The sequence below is a fragment of the Dipodomys spectabilis genome, unplaced genomic scaffold (assembly GCF_019054845.1).
Source record: "Dipodomys spectabilis isolate Male_0828 unplaced genomic scaffold, ASM1905484v1 ptg000365l, whole genome shotgun sequence".
Lineage (NCBI taxonomy): Eukaryota > Metazoa > Chordata > Mammalia > Rodentia > Heteromyidae > Dipodomys > Dipodomys spectabilis.
This window is the reverse complement of record NW_024871042.1, coordinates 9,260,484-9,280,161: the sequence shown is the minus strand read 5'-3', so window position 1 is coordinate 9,280,161 and position 19,678 is coordinate 9,260,484. Positions and strand designations below refer to the sequence as shown.

At 41.3% G+C, this 19,678-nt stretch overlaps 1 protein-coding gene across 1 annotated transcript in view; it reads left to right on the top strand.

Annotated features, from left to right (window-relative positions):
* The window catches only part of Abhd12 (abhydrolase domain containing 12, lysophospholipase), a 77,691-nt gene that overhangs the window by 34,489 nt on the left and 23,524 nt on the right, over positions 1-19,678 (top strand). Inside the window, exon 2 of the mRNA XM_042666522.1 lies at positions 14,669-14,793. Within this exon, the coding sequence (XP_042522456.1) occupies positions 14,669-14,793 (125 nt within the window). The remainder of the gene's footprint in view (positions 1-14,668; positions 14,794-19,678) is intronic.

Sequence of the window (19,678 nt, the reverse complement as noted above, 5' to 3'; positions counted from 1 at the left end):
GCAGGAAATTTTAGTTGCATCCCATGTTTTGGCAACATTAAGTTGCCATAAACATCTGTGTGCTGATTTTTGTGTAGGCATGAGTTTTCAGTTCATCTGAGTAAGTACCAAAAAGCCCACTGGCTGGATTGTATGGTAAGAGTATGTTTAGTTTTGTAAGAGACAGAACTGTCTTCCAAAGAAGACACCCCATTTTCCATTCCCACCCCATCTTCACTGGCATATGTAGTGATGTCTGTGTTTCGGATTATTTTTTTTTTACTAGTACATTAGTTGTACAGGTAGGAAGTATTATTAAATGCATCTTCATAGATGCATATGGGAATATGTAGTGCTATGGATTAATTAGCTCTCAAGCCCTATTTATTGCAATATTTCTACACATGAATGCAATATATTCCAATCATCTTCACTCCCTCTATCACTGTCCCTCACTCTCTTCCCCACTTCGTAAAAGAATTTCCATAGGGTTTGGTGTTCTGTTTTCCTAAATGCAAATCATCGACTTTGATCATATTCATCTTCATTTACCCTCCTTGTTAGTCCATTCCCTTCCTGCTTGTACCCTCCCCATCAACAGAGTTTGTTATACTTCTCCATATTTTTAAAAAATGGAACTGAGGTTTGAACTCCAGGGTTATTGGACTTGTTTGCTGGCTCATCTGGCTCTGACATCTCAGTGCTTTAGTTTGCACTTGTCTGGCCATTAACAGTACTGAACACCTTTTCCAGTGCTTGCTTGCTTACCATCTGTGTACTTTTCTAAAATAAAAGGTCTATTCAGGATCTTAGCACTTTTTACTAATCAAGTGGCTTATTTTCTTTCAAATTTTAAAATACATATATTTAGGGGCTGGGAAGCTCAGTAGTAGAGCACTTGCCTTGTATGCATGAGGCCCTGGGTTCAATTCCCCAGCACCACATAAGCAAAAAAAAAAAAGCCGGAAGTGGTGCTGTGGCTCAAGTGGTAGAGCGCTCACCTTGGGCTGAAGAGCTAAGGGACAGAGTCCAGGCCCCACGACCGGACCCCCCCTCCAAAAAAAATAGTAAAATACATATATTTAAACATTTGAGTAAATATATTTAAATATAAAAATATATGTTCTTACTAGGGCTTGAACTTGAACTTCAGGCCTTTACTCTCTTGGCTTTTCTGCTCAAATCTAAAAATGGCTTTGTACTGCAATCCTCAGATCTTCACCTCTTGTAGCTAAGATTACAGGTGTGAGCCACTGCCTCCAAGTAAGAATTTTTATATTTTGATAATTCTGTTATCAGGTGTATTTTTGTAAATATTTTTTCCTACTGTAAGAATTTCGCCCAGTGTAAATATTTTCTCCTAATGTAAGAATTGTATTTTTGTAATATTTTCTCCTAGTTCAAGAATAGTCTCATTCTCTTAATGTTGCTTTTCACTGAGCTGCTCACTGAGCTGGTTTTAAATTTTTGGTTTTTTTTGCCAGTACTGGGGCTTGAACTGGCCAGCTCTTTCCTGGATGTTTCACTCCCAGCTAGTACTGTTTTACCACTTGAGCCACAACTCCATTTCTGTGTTGTTTTGCTAAACAATTGGAGATAAGAGATTCATGGATTTGTCTGTCTGAGCTAATTTCAAACTATGATCCTCTGATTTCTGCCTCTTGAATAGCTAGGATTATAGTACCTGGTCTGGTGTTGAACTCTTGATCCTCCTGCCTTACCCTTCTGCTTGCTGGAATTACTGGTGTGTTACCTCTGGCTGGAGTTTTTAGGTTTTAATTTTTGGGTTTGTAATTGTTGTTGTTGTGTGTGTGTGTATGTGTGTGTGCGCGCGCGCGCTCACATGTGCACGCTGCATCAGTTCTGGGGCTTGAACTTGACCTTGGCACTGTCCCTGAGCTTTTGTGCTCAAGGCTAGCACTTTACCACTTGAGCCACAGCCGCAATTCTGGATTTTTGATAGTTTATTGGAGATAATAGTCTCATGGACTTTCCTTCCTAGGCTAGCTTTGAACCTGCATCTTTAGTTCTAAGCCTCCTGAGTTGCTAGGATTACAGGTGTGAGCCACCAGGGGCCAGGTTGGAGTTTTTAGTTTTATTATTTTAGTTTTAGTTTTAATACAAACTTACCATATTTCCTTTTTTGTGTGTCAGTAGTGGGGCTTGAACTCTGGGCCTGAGCCCTGTCCCATAGCTCTTTCACTCAAGGCTAGTGCTCTACCACTTTGAGCCACAGGCCCACCTCCAATTTTCTGGTGGTTAATTGGAGATGAGAGTCTCACAGACTTTTTGGCCCAATCCACAGATCTCAGCCTCCTTAGTAGCTAGGATTTCAAGCATGAGCCACCAGTGCTCAGCCATATTTCTTTTGTGCACCACACCTTTGGTCTTGTGTCCAAAATATTGCCATTCCACAAGGACACTAAAAGTTTTCCTCTATTTTTCTCCCACTAGTTTTATTTTCTGTTTACATTTAGGTCTATGATCCATTTTGTCTTTATTTTTCTGAAGAATGTAATATCTGAGTTTAGACTCGTGTGTGTTTTTGTGTTTTTTTTTTTAATATATGGGTGTTTAGTTATGCCAGCACCCTTTGTGAAAGAAACTATCTGCTCTCTTGTATTTCCTTTGCTTTTTTTGTCATGGATCAATGGACTATTTTTATATCATTTCTCTTTCTGGGTTCTCTCTTCTGTTCCATTGATCTGTTTGTCTATAGTTTTGTCAGTACCATAGGGTCTTGATTAGTGTAGCTTCAAGTCTGGTAGAATCAGTTCTTTAAGTTTTTCTTATTTAACATTGGGTTTATATTCTGGATCTTTTGCATCTCTAAATAGACTTTAGGATCAGTTTGTTGGTATTCTGAAATAATTTGCTTGAGGGTTTTTTGTTGTTGTTGTTGTTGTTGTTTTTGGTCATAGGACCTGAACTCTGGGCCTGGGCCCTGTCCCTCAGCTCTTCAGCTCAAGGCTGGTGCTCTACCGCTTGAGCCACAGTGCCACTTCCAGCTTTTTCTGTTTTTGTGGTACTGAGGAATCAAACCCAGAGCCTCATGCTTGTGAGGCAAGCACTCTATCCCTGAGCCACCTTTCCAGTCCCTTGCTTGAGTTTTTATTGGTAATACATGAATCTATAGATCAGGTTGAGAAAAACCTAACATATTGACAATATTGACCCTCTTTTTAATGATACAGATGATCCTATCTTTTTTGTTATTGGAGGTTGTAGTCATGGGGCCTGAACTCTGGGCCTAGTCTCTCTCCCTCAGCTCTTCAGCTCAAGGCTAGCACTCTACCACTTGAGCCATAGTGCCACTTCTGGCTTTTTCTGCTTATGTAATACTGAGGAATTGAACCCAGGGCCTCATGCGCAAGGCAAGCACTCTACACTGAGCACCTTCCCAGCCCCCTATCTTTTTTAAATACATGTTTTGTTAAATGTATGCCTAAGTATTTCATTTGGGCGATGCTATTATGTTCCATTTTAGATTATACTTATTCATTGCCAATATATATGAAAATGTTTGGCTTTTCTAGGTTAACTTTGTATCCTGTAACTTTGTTACACTCAGTTCCAGTAGGTTTCTTTGTTGTTGATTTTTTGGATTTTCACATCATTTGTGAACCAAAAAAAATTATTTCTTCCTTACCAATGTATATACCTTTAATTTATTGTCTTATTACACAACAATGTAAGGAATCATACTTGCATTGTAATTGATCCAAGTGGGAGAGGTTTAAATTTTTCACTAATATGGTGCTAGCAAATGGGTTATGGTAGTACATACCTGTAATTTTAGCACTCAGGAAGCTGAGGTGTAGAGGGTAATTGTGAGTTTGAGGTCTAGGCTTTCTGTACTACATAGTGAGACCCTATCTTAGAGATAGAGAGAAAGGGCGAAAGAAATTAAAATTAAAGAAATTGGAGGAAGGAATGAAGGAATATAATGTGTGTTATAGATTTCTTGTACATAATATTTATCAAATTCAGGAAATTCCCCTTTATTCCTAGTGTATTGAAGAGTTTTATCAAGAATGGATGTGGCTGGATTGCATAATTTCTAAATATTACTAGTCAAATATCTGAGATAAATTTCACTTGATCATAGTATTCCTTTTGTACATTGTAAGATCTGATTTGCTAAGATTGTGTAGAGGGTTTTATATCTCTATTCATGAGAGATAATGATCTTTAAGTCTTATTTTTTTAAAAAAAATAATTTCATTGTCTGATTTATGTGTTAGATTAATGCTTACTTCATAAGATGAGTTAAGAAGTGGTCCATTGACTTTTGTCTTCTGGGAGAAATAGTAAAGAGTAGTCATAGTTTCTTCCTGAATGCTTGATGGAATTCAGCAGTAAGCTTATTTACACTTCATACCTTCTATTTTGTATGGTTGGCAATTATTGACTGATTTGTTTAATAGGAATAGGGCTGTTTAGATTGTCTGCTGCTGTGTGATTTTGGCAGATTGTGTCTTTCAGGGAATTGCCTCACTTCATCGAGATGATCACATCGTAAGCAGAAGTTGTTCGTGGTATTTGTTTAATGTCCACATGCTCCATAGTGAAATCTTATTTATTGCTGATAATAATTTCTGTCTTCTTTTTTTCTCTTAGCATGACTTGAGGATTGTCAATTGTATTGGTCTTTTCAAAGAAACAACTTTTGGTTTCATTGACTTTTTTTCCTCTGTTGAATTTCTCTTTTCAATCCCATTAATTTCTGCTCCAATTTTATTACATTTCTTTTGCTTTGAATTTAACTTGCTCTTTCTAGATCCTTGATGATCAATTCTAAATTTCCCTATAACTACTGGTTTCAGTGAATTCTACAACTTTTGGTAAGCTGTGTTTTCATTTTTATTCATAGTAAAAAGTCTCTCAAGACTTTTTCTTTGACCAGTGTATTATTTAGTAGTAGTTTGTTGATTTTCCAAGTATTTTTGGATTTTTTCGAGCTGTTTCTGTTACTGATTTATAGTTTAATCTTACTGTGATCTGAAAACAGACATTGAGATTTGTGTCCTTTTAAATTTCATAAGGTGTGTTCTGTTATTGAATGATTGTCTGGAGTTGGCAGTTACACCCAGTTGATTGATGGTATTGGGTTTAAACCTGCCTTTTAAATCTAGAAGGCAGGTTTTTATTATTTTTTACTTTTTTATTTTTATTGTCAAAGTGATGTACAGAGGGGTTACAGATACATAAGTAAGGTAATAAGTACATTTCTGGTCAAATTTATTATCCCTTCCCTCATTTTCTCCTACTTTCCCTCCTCTCCCAATCCTTCCCCTCCCCTCATTGTTCATTTCTGATAGGAGTGTTTTGAAGTTTCTGACTATATTAGTGGATTCTCCCGTTTCTTCTTGAAGACCTATCAGTTTCTGCCTCACTTATTTTGAACTTCTGTAAATAAGGTTTGTAGTGGTGTGATGGTGAGGTGTGGGGAGGGAGCGAAGCATCTCCTGTGCTTAGGTCTGGGGTCTTCCTGATTGCTGTGATCTTCATGTATACTTTAGTGGCTCAGCCACCGCTTGGGTCAGATGGACAGAATAAATAAAGCTACCACAGAAGCTCATTTTCTTTCCCTCATATCATTTAGGCTCTGATAAAACCTTGTCCAGGGCAGCCTCTGGCAAAATAGTTTCTCCAGAGGGTAGATCTTGTTTTGAAGAATGGAGTACTCTGATCTGCTTAAAAATAGGTCTTCAGACAAGAATATGGTTGAGACTCCTATCTCCAGTTAACCACCAGAAGCTGGAAGTGGAGCTTTGACTCAAGTGGTAAATTGCTAGCCGTTAGGTTTTTAAAGAGGCTGCCTAGTAAGAACACCACCACACACGTGGTATTCAGGTAAAGGGTAGGTTTATTCATTGTTCCACCTGGCACCAGCCCAGGTTGGCACTCCACGAGGCTTGTTGGAAAGAGAGCATCTGATCTCCACCCCCTCCATGCCTTATCTAGGGTAGAGGCTGGGGGAGGTGTGGCCAGGTAAAGGGAGGTGGGATCAGGTGGGAGAAAGGTATGGCCACATCGAATCCAGATGTGACCTCAGCAGATGAGACCTCTTCCAGGTGTGCCAGTTACCTAGGTAATGCAGGTACTGGGCGGAAACTTGGCTGGAGCAGACCTTACACTAGCCTTGAGCATAAAAGCTCTGGGTCAGCAACTAGGCTTCAAGCCCCAGGATGGGCACAAAAAACAAAACACTGATGAGCTGGTAGAGCTCGTAGAGGGAAAACCCACAAAAGCCTGCTTCCCCTTGACTATCCAAACTGAGCCCCTAGAATTCATCAGTCACATAGGATTTTCAGCTCCTAAGTATCTGCTCTGGTGAATTCTGGCTCTGTATTTGCATGTCTCTCTCCTGAGACCTCATTCTCTCTCTCTCTCTCTTTTTTTTTTTGTCGGTCATGGTGCTTGAACTCTGGGCCTGGGTGCTGTCCCTCAGCTCTTCAGCTCAAGGCGAGCCCTCTACCTCTTGAGCCACAGTGCCACTTCCGGTTTTCTAGTGGTTTATTGGAGATCAGAGTTTCACGGACTTTTCTGCCCAGGCTGGCTTTGAACAAATGATCCTCAGATCTCAGCCTCCTGAGTAGCTAGGTGATTACAGGCGTGAGCCACTGGTGCCAGCTTCATTCTCTTGACAGATACAAGAGTTGTTTATTTTTTGTTTTTTTTTTTCAGTTCACAAGAAAAACTTTGTCAGAATGGAGTGACAATTCCTAGTTCCATACATGCTAGACCAGAACCGTGAAGTACTCTTGAGTGACATCTTGAATCTTTAATTTTGCATGACTGAATCAGATTAAAAGAATCTCAACTTTCTTTAGCCTTTAATTTACTTGGAAGGACAAACTATATAACCAAATTCTATATTCTCTTAAATATTTTGAGGAACACCCTGAAATTGATTTGTCTGTCAGGTTGCCTTTTTTCAAGACAGTTGGCTGACATCATATACCTTAAACAAGATTTCATAACATCTCCTAAGTACATCTCTTTCCTTTCCCTGTAGGTTTCCTCTAGTTGACACCACCACATTGTCCGGGGACATCTGTGTCATCAGTGTAAGAGGAATGGACACACACATATGCACATATACACACACACACACATACAACACACTATACTATAATATACTACACTGTGTTGGGTTTTAGCCTTTGATTTGCTAGATACCAGAGAGGCAAAGGGCCTACGGGCAGTGGCTGTAATTCAATCTGATACTTTGCCTTTTTATCTCTGAGCCATGGAAACTGGCAGAATGTTTTTTTTTTTTTTTTTTTTTTTCTTTATTGCAATTGTTTTTTTTTTTTTTTTTTTTTTTTTAAATTTTATTTTATAGAAACTGGCAGAATGTTGACCTGCACCTCCCTACCTGTCCTGCTGGTTACCTTCTTCCTTGTCAGACCTTTGATCTTCAGCAGACATTGTCCCTGGCTAGCCAGGTAGCTCCCACCAAGCAATTTAACAGGGGATCTACCTATGTTGTGATCTACTCTTTTAGGAGGCAGTAAGAAATATAAATTATAGAGATTGCCCTTAAATAATTTGTTAAAGAAGTCTCCTGTCAAGCAATGTCTGTAAACCTACCATTGCGGAGAAGGAAATCCATAGTAGCTTGTTGAGTGCCCAGGTAAGTGTCTTGCCTCATATGTACCCTTCTCCAGTGAGGGTGAGGGTAGGGATGAGATCCAAAGCCACGGTCACTTGGCCTTAAGGACCATTTTGGCTAGCCTCAGATTAGGCCTATTTTGGCTTTCCCCAGGTAGGATGTTGGGGTACATATCTGGTGTAGCCTTGGGCAGGTTACTCAAGTCCTTGGGAGTTTCCTCATTGGTGAAAATGAGACTAATACTTGCCTAGACCACAGATAAAGTCCTTTCCTCCCAATGATCAGCCCTATTAATGAGTACATACTTTTGTTTACTTTGTCTTTTGTAACTGATTTTTTTCTAATTTTTAACCTTATTATTTTTAAATACAGATTCATGGCCCAATGAATCCCTTTTCCAGCTTCCCTCAATGATAACATCTCACACAACCAGAGTGTAAAATCAGCCTGACATTGGTGTCACTGACATCAATGCAGTCTCTACAACTAATCCAGATTTATCTTGTAAGCACACTGTGTATGTGTGTGTCACATGCTGTGCTGTCACTTGTACAAGTTTGTGAAGGTACAGACTATAATGTCACCACCACAGCTGCTATAAATATTCGTGTAAAAATTGCTGCTGGAAGTGAAGTCCTCATTTCTATGGACTGAGTGCCAAAGAGTACAGTTCCTGAGACCCATGGAAGTTCATTATATTGTATTTTTACAGTTTCCTTTTATTTCATGATCATTTACACTGGTTATCTGTGGTACTAAAAAGACAAGTAATCTTTAAAACAACATGGGCTAGGAAGGTGGCTCAGTGGTAGAGTGCTTGCCTTGCATGCATGAAGCCCTGGGTTCGATTCCTCAGCACCACATAAACAGAAAAACCCAGAAGTAGTGCTGTGGCTCAAGTGGTAGAGGGCTAGCCTTGAGCTGAAGAGCTGAGGGACAGTGCCCAGGCCCAGAGTTCAGGCCCCACGACCAACAAAATAAATAAATAAATAATAACAAAAAATAACCCCACAACCCACAATATGACAGTATAGGCTGTGGTAGAACATTTGATCTTATACTTGACTGTGTGAAATTTGCTTCTGTGATTAGATCAGTGTCTGTACAGGAAAGTGGTGCATTCCCTTAGCTGTATGGGCAGTACTCATTCCTACCAATAATTGGGAATGGTCATTTTTCCCAGCAAGAAGTGATTATGTAAACAGTGATGCTATCAGAGATTTCTGATAATAATAAAAGGATTGTCATAAGAGATAAGAAGAAATGGGTACTGATGGCTCATACCTGTAATCCTAGTTACCCAGGAGGCTGAGATCTGAGAATCATGGTTTAAAGACAACATAGGTAGGAAAGTCTGTGAAACTCTTATATCTAATTAACCACCAAAAAGCTATAAATGATGCTGAACTAGCCTTGAGTACAAAAACTCAGGAAGTGCCCAGGCTCTCCATTCAATCTCTAGAATAGGAGAAAGGGAAGTGGGAGGGGGAGGAGAAAGGGAAGGAAGAAGAGGAGAGGAAGAGGAGGTTTTTTGTCTTCTAAACTTTGTTTATATTCACTTTAATTTTCTTCTTGCCTTTAATTTGATAAGAAATAGATGATTTCTCACTTCTATATTTCTAACTTCTATATCTTATACATATATATATATATATATATATATGATGATTTCTAACATATATTTCTAAATATAAAGAAGTAAGGGCTGGATCTGTGGCTTATCTGTGTAAAATAGCACTTGCTAAGCATTCTTGAGGCCCTAGTGTTTCTGTCCTCAGCGCCACAGAAAAATATTATTTTAAATATACTAAAAAGCTATTTATTTCAGCCCATGGAGAAAACATCACTGTGAAATCCACAGGAAAGAAAATACTAATTCTGTCCCACAAATAAAAGAGAAACTTTAGGTAAAATAATATGTCCAAGTAAAAAACTACCAATGTCCTGCTATCTTTCACTTAGTGACCTGTATCCAGCTTAGTTACTGGGGCTTGAACTTGGGACTTGGGCACTGTCCCTGAGCTCTTTTGCTTTGAGGATAGTGCTCTATCACTCTGAGCCAAAGTACCACTTGTGATTTTCTGACTGTTAGTTGGAGATAAGAATCTCATAGCCTTCCCTGCCCCAGGCTGGCTTTAAACTATGATCCTAGCCAGGCGTTGGTGGCTCACATCTGTAATCCTAGCTCTCAGGAGGCTAAGGGCTGAGGATCACGGTTCAAAGTCAGCCCGGGCAGGAAAGCCCGTGAGACTCTTTATCTCCAATAAGCCACTAGAAAACTGGAAGTGGCACTCACCTTGAGCTGAAGAGCTGAGGGACAGCGCCCAGGCCCAGAGTTCAAGCTCCACAACCGACAAACCTTTCTCCTTAAATTTCAGCCTCCTGAGTAACTTGGCTTACAGGTGTGAGCCAGTGGCTCACTAAGCCCAGCCAGCTTAGTTATTGTGAGATTCATCTGTGTGGCTGTCCATTCTGAGAATATGTCATTGGGTTCATTAATACACCTAATGAGCATTGAGGTGTTTTCAATTTGGGGACACTGAATGAAGATGCCATGAACATTTTCAAGCAAGTGTCTTGTGTGGGCATTTACTTTCCTTTCTCATAGGCATAAAATCTCAAACCTTATCACCTTTAGTAAGGCAAAGAATGAGCAATTAGGGGACACAGGTAACACTAGATGGCCTAACAGAGGACCCAAGCAGAAGTGTCAGGCATTTGTGGCAATGTATTTGACTACAGGCTATTGCCTTTTCTTTAAACCTCTCAGTGGCACAAGAATTTGAACTCTGGGCTTTGCACTTCTTAGGCAGGTCTCTTATCCTTGAGCCATACCTCCAGTCCTGATTTTTGCTGATTATTTTAAAGGTACTGTCTCACTCCCTTCCTGGATGCGTGCTTCCAGTTGTAGCTAGGATAATGGATATATGCCACCAAGTCTAGCTCTTCAATGAGAAGGGGGGGGGGTCTCCTGAATTTCCCCCGCCCTGTGGCCTTGAACCACAGTCCTTCAGTTTCAGCCTTCTAAGCAGGATTACCAGCAAAACCATTGGTGCACCTGGCTGGCTATTTCCTTTCTATGAGTTTTCCATTTCTTTTAGAATGAAGTCCTGATTCCTTCCTTTCCTCTCCTGACCTCTCCTAATTATACCTTGAAGAAGATGTAGAGGATTTGGTACTAGGACTCCCATGTGCATTCCACATGCATTATTTTAATCCTTCTAGGACCCTCAGAGGAGCCATGGCTATTAGCATTGTTGTTGCTGCTGCTGTTACTGCAGTGCTGGCAATTGAACTTAGAGCATGTTAGGCAAGTAGTCTGCCACTGAGCCTGAGACATCATTATTATCCCCACCAAACATCAACAGAAACAATACTCAGAGTGGTTAAGGGACTTGCCTAAGATTGCATGCTAGTAAGGGATGAGTTGGATATTTTCAACTACAATATTGCTAGCTTTCCCTCATTGTAGTGGTGGGTTGATTATATGTGGAATATAAGATGCCATTTTAAACTGTTCTCCCTTATCTAGCTAGTTCTTGTATTCCTAACTTAGTGTGTCAGTCCGTGGCCCTTCTCTGGTAACCCAGAGTCAGGTCACTCTGGACCATGTCTCCAAGCATAGGTGCTTCTCACATAGCCTGCCACCTCTGCATCTGCTGCTCTGGTTTTCTACCACTTACAGAATTCTGGGTGCTCAGCAGTGACTGTTGCATGGACTTTGTGAACGAGTGAATAATGAATTACATGATCAGATGTATTTGTCATAAGCCTTGTGAAGGTATTTATAGCAACCTTATTGACTGATCGACAACCTTGGTGTTATTGAAATTTATTTATATCTAGTAAATCTCCTGAGTCTAACTTTTGGTGAGGGCAGAATTGGGATTTGAACACAGGGCCTTGCATACTTTATAGGTAGGCATTCTACCACTCATTTGATACCTGCTCACTTCTTTTTTTTTCTCAGTCCAGTCGTGGGGCCTGCACTCTGGGCCTAGGCACTGTCCCTCAGCTCTTCAGCTCAAGGCTAGCGCTCAACCACTTTAGCCACAGCACCACTTCTGGCTTTTTTCTTTTTGCTTATGTGGTACTAGGAATCGAACTAAGGGCCTCATGCATGCAAGGCAAGCGCTCTACCACTGAGCCACCTTCCCAGTCCGAGACCTGCTCACTTCTAACTGTACAATTTAATGAGTCTTGACAAATATATACAGTCATGTAACCACAGACACAACCAAGATTATTCCCATCATTCTAAAATTCTAAAACTCCTCCTCTACCTTAGTCCCTAGTTATCACTGTTCTGATTTTCTTTCCTTTTCAAACCCTTCCCCTCATTTTTCCACCCCTTTCTTCCTCCCCCCTTTTTATTTTTACCACATGCACTTTTGGTGCTGATACTGGGGCTTAAACTCAGGACCAGGGTGCAGTTACTTTTTCCCCTCAAGGATGGCACTCCATTGAGCCACACCTTCACTTCCAGCTTTTTACTGGTTAATTGGAGATTAAGAGTCTCACAGACTTTTCTGTCCAGGCTGGGTTTTAACCATAATCCCTAGATCCTAGCCTCCTGAGTAGCTAGAATTACAGGCATGAGCCATTGACACCCAGCATGGTTCTGATTTTTCTGCTCCTGGAGGTTTTTTGTTTGTTTTTGCCTCTTCTAGATTTTAGATTTTAGATCAGTTTACATGTTCTATCTATCTATCTATCTATCTATCTATCTATCTATCTATCTATCTATCTATCTATCTACCTATCTATCTATCTATTTATTTTCATTCATTTATTTTTCCTGATCCTGGGACTTAAACTGGGGGCCTGGGTACTATTCCTGAGTGAGTCTCTTTCTGCTGAAGACTAAGTGCTCTACCACTTGACTCACAGCACCACTTCCTGCTTTTTCTGCCTAGTTTATTGGAGATAAGAGTCTTACAGACTTGGCTGCACCAGGCTGGCTTTGAACTGTGATCCTGAGTAGATTATAGGCATGAGCCAGTGGTACCTGGCTAGTGTATAATCTTTTGAGTTTATTTTATTTAATGCTTTGAAAGGCATCTCTATTGTTGAATGTTTCAGCAGTTCATTGTATGTTTTAAAAACCATTTTAAATTTTTTAAAAATATTCCAGAAATAATTAGCACCATTAAAATTTAGATGGGATGGTGAGAGCAACAATTCTCCAAGTGTGGCTCTGCACTTGTAAGGTTCCCAAGACCCCTCGCAGGGTCTGCATGATCAAAAATGATTCCATAACACTGAGATATAATTTGCCCTTTTCACTCTTGAAGTATACAGGGAGTTTTCCAGATGCTCTATGTCATGTGTCACAACAGATTGAATGCAGAGGTTAATAGGAGGATCCATCTGTCTTCTATTGAGCTGTAGGTGTATTATCAATACTATATGAATGTACTATATGAATTAATGAACGTGTGGGGTGGGGTGGGTGGGTACTGGCATGGTGTCCAAGGCCTTGTGTATGCTAGGCAACGATTCTACCACTGAGCTACATCCCCCAGCCTCCTGTAAACATTTTGAAATGCCTTAGTTTCCATTGCTTGTATAATAGATAATAATAAATATAAGCCACGCAAACAGATGTTCTTGAGGTTCCTCAATTTTTAGTGTAAATCAGAAGTGTGAGTCCCTGGGCTTGAAAACCTGTTTGAGGATTTGTTGATAGTGTTGAAAGATCAGAAGAGGATCTTGAGATCTTGGAGGTAATGGCCTGGCCTAAAAGTCCTGGAGAAAGATCCTACCGGATAGGTCCAAGGGGCCAAACAGAAATGCCAAAACAGGTATTGACAGACACAGTCTTGCCCTCAGCCCTCTGTAGTTTCTAAGGACCTGGTTGGACAGGTTCTTGGCTGCACATGCTTCCTACGTGCAGCTAATGAGTAACTAACCACAGAGCTGGTTATCAGAAGGGTGACTGAAAGACCCAGAGAAGCCTCTGTTGGATGAGATGAAGTGGCAGCGGGGGTTTGATGTCAGGTGGGGTGTTTTCTTTTTTTTCAGGGTGGGGGAGGGCAATGGGCAGAGAGGAGTATGAATTCAGGGCCTTGCGCTTGCTAGGCAGACCCTCTGTCATTTGAATCAGTCTGATTTTGCTTTAGTTATTTTTTAGTGTTAGATGTCTTGACCGGATAAAGCATTCTACACATGTCCAAGAGGGCAGGAAAAGTTCAATGGCAGAAAGACTGGCAGGCTGACTATCAGGACAGAGAGCAGCAGCTGCCATTAAACGGGGGAGGGTAGCTATAAGGAGCTGGTGGTGGAGAGTTTTACTAGGGGTGGGGGTACTCTGCAGTCTGTGTTGTATGAGATGTGGAGTTTGTGAGGTACATGTGAACAGGGGATTTTGTTGTGGCAAGGCTAAGATTTATGATTGTACCTGTCTCTGTCACCCAATAAGAGAAGGCCTGAGTCAGCTAATTTTTGTGAAAGGCCTGTGTCACTAGATTTCAGGCAAAAACCATGCTTTACAGCAGGGCCTAAGATAGTGGAGTGGCTCCTAAGGTGGAGGAGGTTAGGCTAACAGATTGGGTCCCGCTCCTACCTATAGCTTTCCCTTGTCTATAACCTCTCTCATTCTCACATGGCTAAGTGGAGTGCTTTTAGAGGGTCCATTATTTCTGTTAGATTCTTAACCTAAGAGTGAATATAAGACATCAACAGGATTATTTCTTTGGCTTTCAAAGATAGATAGATAGATAGATAGATAGATAGGAAAACAACTTCTCCAATTTATCTAATAAGCTCAAAAGACTGTCTCAAACTTTTTGTTTTGGGGAGCTTAGCAAAGGTTTATTTAGTAATTCAGGACAAAGTAGGAAGAAATAAAAAAGGAAGAGAACAGAGTACTTCCCCATACTTGGCTAGACATAGAACAAGAAGCTCCTCAATTGTTAAAAGCAGGAAGTAGGAAACTACTTTTATAACTGGCAATATGCCTGTAGGAAAAGATGCTTGGGGTCCTTGTTTAGACACTGCCAATGCTGTTAGTAAACTATGGGAAAATTGTACCAACTACCTTTTGACTTTTAGTTGTTTCTCTCACAGGCGAAAGGGACTGTGGTTCCGGCTGAGGAAGATACTTCTCTGTGTTTTGGGGTTCTACATTGCCATTCCATTTCTTGTCAAACTATGTCCTGGGATACAGGCCAAACTGATTTTCTTGAATTTTGGTAAGTGCTGTTAATTTTTCTTTAATTTTACTTAGGATTTACTCTTATGATGATGTCTGAGTTTAGCAAGTGTCTTTTTATTTTGAGATTAACATGACACATAGTAAAATGTACAAACCTTAAATATATTTATGTACGTCATTAAACATAAGTATGTACAGCATTACTCAGCAAGTTCCCTGTGCCCCTTCCTAGGTGAGGAACATTGTAGAATGGCATTGCCCTACAGTGCTTCATTCTTGTCTCTGATGACGGTACTGCATTGGGGTGTGGGAGGTCTTTTTTGAACTAAGGTGAATAAAAATGTTGACAATGTGAAAAGTTGTCCAAAGCTGACATATTGGAGTTGTAACTTTTGCAGTCTAGAAAGTTGATGAAATATTCTTGGAAAAACATGGCCACTGGGAAAATATCAAACCTTTAAAAAAAAAAAAAAAAAAAGTTAGGACTTAAAAAAAAAAGAATTTATTCTTTTTTTGGAGGGGTGGGGGGGTCTGGTCATGGGGCCTGAACTCTGGGCCTGGACGCTGTCCATCAGCTCTTCAGCTCAAGGCTAGTGCTCTACCACTTGAGCTATAGCACCACTTCCAGCTTTTTTCTTTTTGCTTATGTAGTGCTGAGGAATGGAACCCAGGGCCTCATGCATGCAAGGCAAGCACTCTGCCACTGAGCCACCTTCCCAGCCCCAAGAATCTCTTCTTAAAACAACAACAACACAAAAACAACCTGGTGTACTTTGATTTCTGTGGAATTTTGTGCTGGACTTGGATTTCTAGGCTCCTTGAGTTAATTTGGGATGCTGTCAGGCTTTTGTTTTTGTTTTTTTAATGTACTTTTGGAGAAATGGGATACAGGATAAGGGCTTCCAAATATACTTACTGGAAACAGTACCTTAAGAGCATCATTTGACATCCAACATGGGGTGGATGGAAGAGATTGGAGCCTGCATAGGATGTTGCAATGCCACAGTGCTGAATGGAAGGCAGTCTCTGTGTGAGCTCCATGTTGGTTTTTTGATCACATGGGTTTATACAGTTTGATTGGCATGTGTTTGGGAGCTTGATGCTGTGGAGGCAGTAGGTGAACTCCTGAGGAGTGAATGGATCTCAGGGAGCAGAGGGGAAGGGCTGGTTTGTGTTACTGTGGCTGGATGATGCAAAGCCAGGGGTGGGGCCAAGCATGTCAAGATTTAAGTCCGGCCTCTGTAGTGACTGAGTTCCAGGCTCTGTAGGGTCAGGGTTAATAGCTTAACAAGTTTTCCAATGTTCAGTCTATAGTAGACTTAGTCACAGAAACCTGGAAGATACTGGCTAACAGGGAATAGGAATAGTAAGGTGAATGTTTAGTGTCTTGTGAATATAAACCAGAGGTTTTTATTTAGGTATGTAAAAATAATTGTAAAATATACAGGCAACATTTAAGAAAAATTTGATTTTTCTCTCAATGAACCTGTGAGAATTTATGGTATCTGAGTTTTGTCATTAGTAAGAAGCACAAGCTTAAAAAAGAAACTAGAGGGGCTGGGAAGGTGGCTCAGTGCATACATGAGTCCCTGCGTTCTATTCCTATTCTACCACATAAGCAGAAAAAGCCCGAAGTGGCTCAAGTGGTAGAGCAATAGGCTGGAGCTGAAGAGCTGAGGGACAGCACCCAGGTCTAGAGTTCAGGTCCACAACCAACAAAAAAGAAAGGAAGGAAGGAAGGAAGAGAAACTACTAATCAAGAGGAATCCCTTCCCCCCAAACTTTAATGTCTCTGAAATGTATCCTGTATGGTATAGGAGGTTTTAGGGTTATATATAATCACAGAGCCACAAGGGCTACAGACTTATAGCAATTTACCCTCACAATCCTAATCTTATCCCCAACCCCCTTCCCCATCTTGGAGAAGAGTCTTTGCTGTCCAAGTATCTGAGCTTAATTGATGGCAGGGCCAAATATGATGTGATGTCCTCGGGAACTTGGCAGCTGTGGATTTCCAAGTAAAGACCTGAGTTGATTTTCTTCAGGTCAGTTATTTGGGCTACCTTAGGCTACAATTTTGTTGTGACATGGTAGACTGTTCAGCCAGCACATCGAACTTTCCCTACCAGCCCCAGTAGCACAGAATAGGAGCTGTATACATCCACAGACCCCAGGGAGATATCTGTCCTCAAGGCTTTCCTTCCTGTATGTATTCCACGGGAGCTGTCCCTCTCCCCACCCCCCAGTGCTGGGCTTAAATCCAGGGCCTCACGTGTGTTAGACAACTGCTATCTGAGCTCCATCCCCAGCCCTATGGCAATTGAGTATGTGCGTGTTTTCATGGTCTCTCTGTGTCAGTATTTTTAAAAACTTTTAGATCTCAACAGATAATAAGTTCCTGGCTTCTCCTGAAAAGTTATAAAAAATCTACCTACCACCCACAGGCAGGTTTTTTTTTGGGGGTGGGGGGGTCCTGGGGCTTGACTCTAGTAATAAGAATTAGGCATTCTTTGCAGCCCCACCCCTGTGAGCACTACCTGGTCCACACTCCAGGCATTCTCTTACTAGGGACTTCCTCTCTTGCAAGGAAGGACCCTGCCTACCTTCTAGGAAGCTGGGTCTGGGGTTAAGGTCCTCAGTGTGCATAGTTCTGTTCACTCTCCAGGGAGGAAGGCAGTTGCTCTGAAAAGGCTCAGTTTGTGGTTTTCTAGTCATAATGTGATGAAAGTTTAAAGTTCCTACCTGTGTCTTCTATGTTGCAGGTGAACAAGGGCATTACCCTTAGGAGTTTAAGGTTGCCAGATGAAATTGTAACATTGTAGCTGTCCAGTTTGAAACTAAAGGAAATATAACAATCTTTTAGGCTCTAGAACATGGTTAGCATAGTCTTAAATCCACACCAAATCTGTCTGGAACCAAATTTATCAATTAGATAAATAAGCTTTAGAAGCTTATTATAGTTTAAGATATTAGACTGCTTTAGTACACACACACACACACACACACACACACACACACACACACACACACACACACACACACACACACACACACACACACACACACACACACACACACACACACACACACACACACACACACACACACACTAACTAGCAGAAGTAACAAAATGAAAGTCATTCACACACACACACACCCTAACTAGCAGAAGTAACAAAATGAAAGTCATTCCAATAAACTCTTGTCCACACACACACACCCTAACTAGCAGAAGTAACACACACCCCTAACTAGCAGAAGTAACAAAATGAAAGTCATTCCAATAAACTCTTGTCCACACACACACACCCTAACTAGCAGAAGTAACAAAATGAAAGTCATTCCAATAAACTCTTGTCGACCCTGTAGTTTTTGGTGTCTGTTCTTATAAACATACATGCTTTTCAGTACTTGGTGTTCCCATATCTGGTTCCATCCCAACTCTCTTGGAATCTAGTGTGTTCCCAGCTGTCACTCCCTTCTCTGATGTAGGCAAAAGGAAAGTCTTGGTTCAGAGGCAGAGGTTATGGAGAACCTTGAACCTTTTAATGGAAATAGATTAGATCTATAATTGCCAGATTAGATCTGTAATCACAGCCTTCTTCCTTACCCTGAACTGTCTACATTAAGCCTGATAGCTTTCTTGTCTTTCCACTTCAGTGGAAGTCCCTATTGCTGCATCAAGTAATTGGAATTTGATCAAATCCAGATCACAACAAATGTCCATTACAATTCTGGGCTTCAGTTGTTGACCTTGGGAAATATTTCCAGTACAGCTAAAATATTGAAGACAGACTTATCATTCATGTATTTACTTGTTCTATTCTGTGTACCTTGTATAAAAGATATATTAAATAGGTAGATTTCATTAGGTAGCTGACAAAGAGAACACCAAGCAATATTCAGGCAGGAAAAGTTTGTTTACCCAACTGCTGCCCCCTTCATGTGTGGTGGAGAGGCACGTTGGAAAAGGGCCGACCTACCCCTGGGCCAGGACTTATCTAGGCCTGGGATGGGAAGAGGTGTGGTCACACTAGATCAGGATATGATCTCACCAGGATGTGATCCAGGAGGGGGAGGTGACTGCTTCTAGGTATACCAGTTACCTAGGTAACACAGATACTGGATGGAAATAGCCAAGAGGTAGGGAGGTATCAGCACGGGGCCTGCATGGCCTGGGGGCAGACCTTACACCTTGTACATGCAGGATCTTTTCTAAATTGTGCCTGTTAGTATTTGTGGTTGCTGATGTGTGGGGACGTGGTCTGAAGGTAGGTTTTAAGCAACTGGAAAAGCCAGAGGCCAGCAGCTAGATGGGCCTTGCTGGCCTACAACCAAGATCTTGCAGGTTGGGTTCCCAGGCTATGCAGACAAAACCTCTTTGAGGTGAGCCTGTGCGTGATGGCAGTGGGAGCTGGACCACGCCTATAGTGAACTATATAGGAGCATCGCCCAGAGGCCCGTTCCCCAGGCACTGTCTTCCTGCTCCAGTCTGAGTGAAGCAGGGGTCCAGGCAGAGGCCTAGACGGGCAGCTCCAGATAGCATCCCAGAGTCATGGGGAGGGCGGGGGGGGGGGGGTCACAAAGGATTGATGGTTGTCTTGTACTCAACTTGATACTGGCTAAAAGGGGTGAGCTGCACTTTTGGTCTAGGCAGATCCTATGACCCTACTCAGGCCAGCGAAACTCATGCACACCTTGTCCTTGTTCCCTTGTTTTGTGTCATTTCTTCTTATCTGGAAGTGCTGGCCAGGTGGTTCCTATAGCCACAGTACCTGGGGCTAGATGGCCCTGACACTGACCAGCCTGCTGTCTCTAGGTCGTCACACTAGTCAGAGTGCTGCTGAGTAAGGGAGGTTGTTGTGTAGGGGTGGTGTTTGCTGGATTACAGAGTGTTCCGTGTACTTCCTTTCTGATGGTTG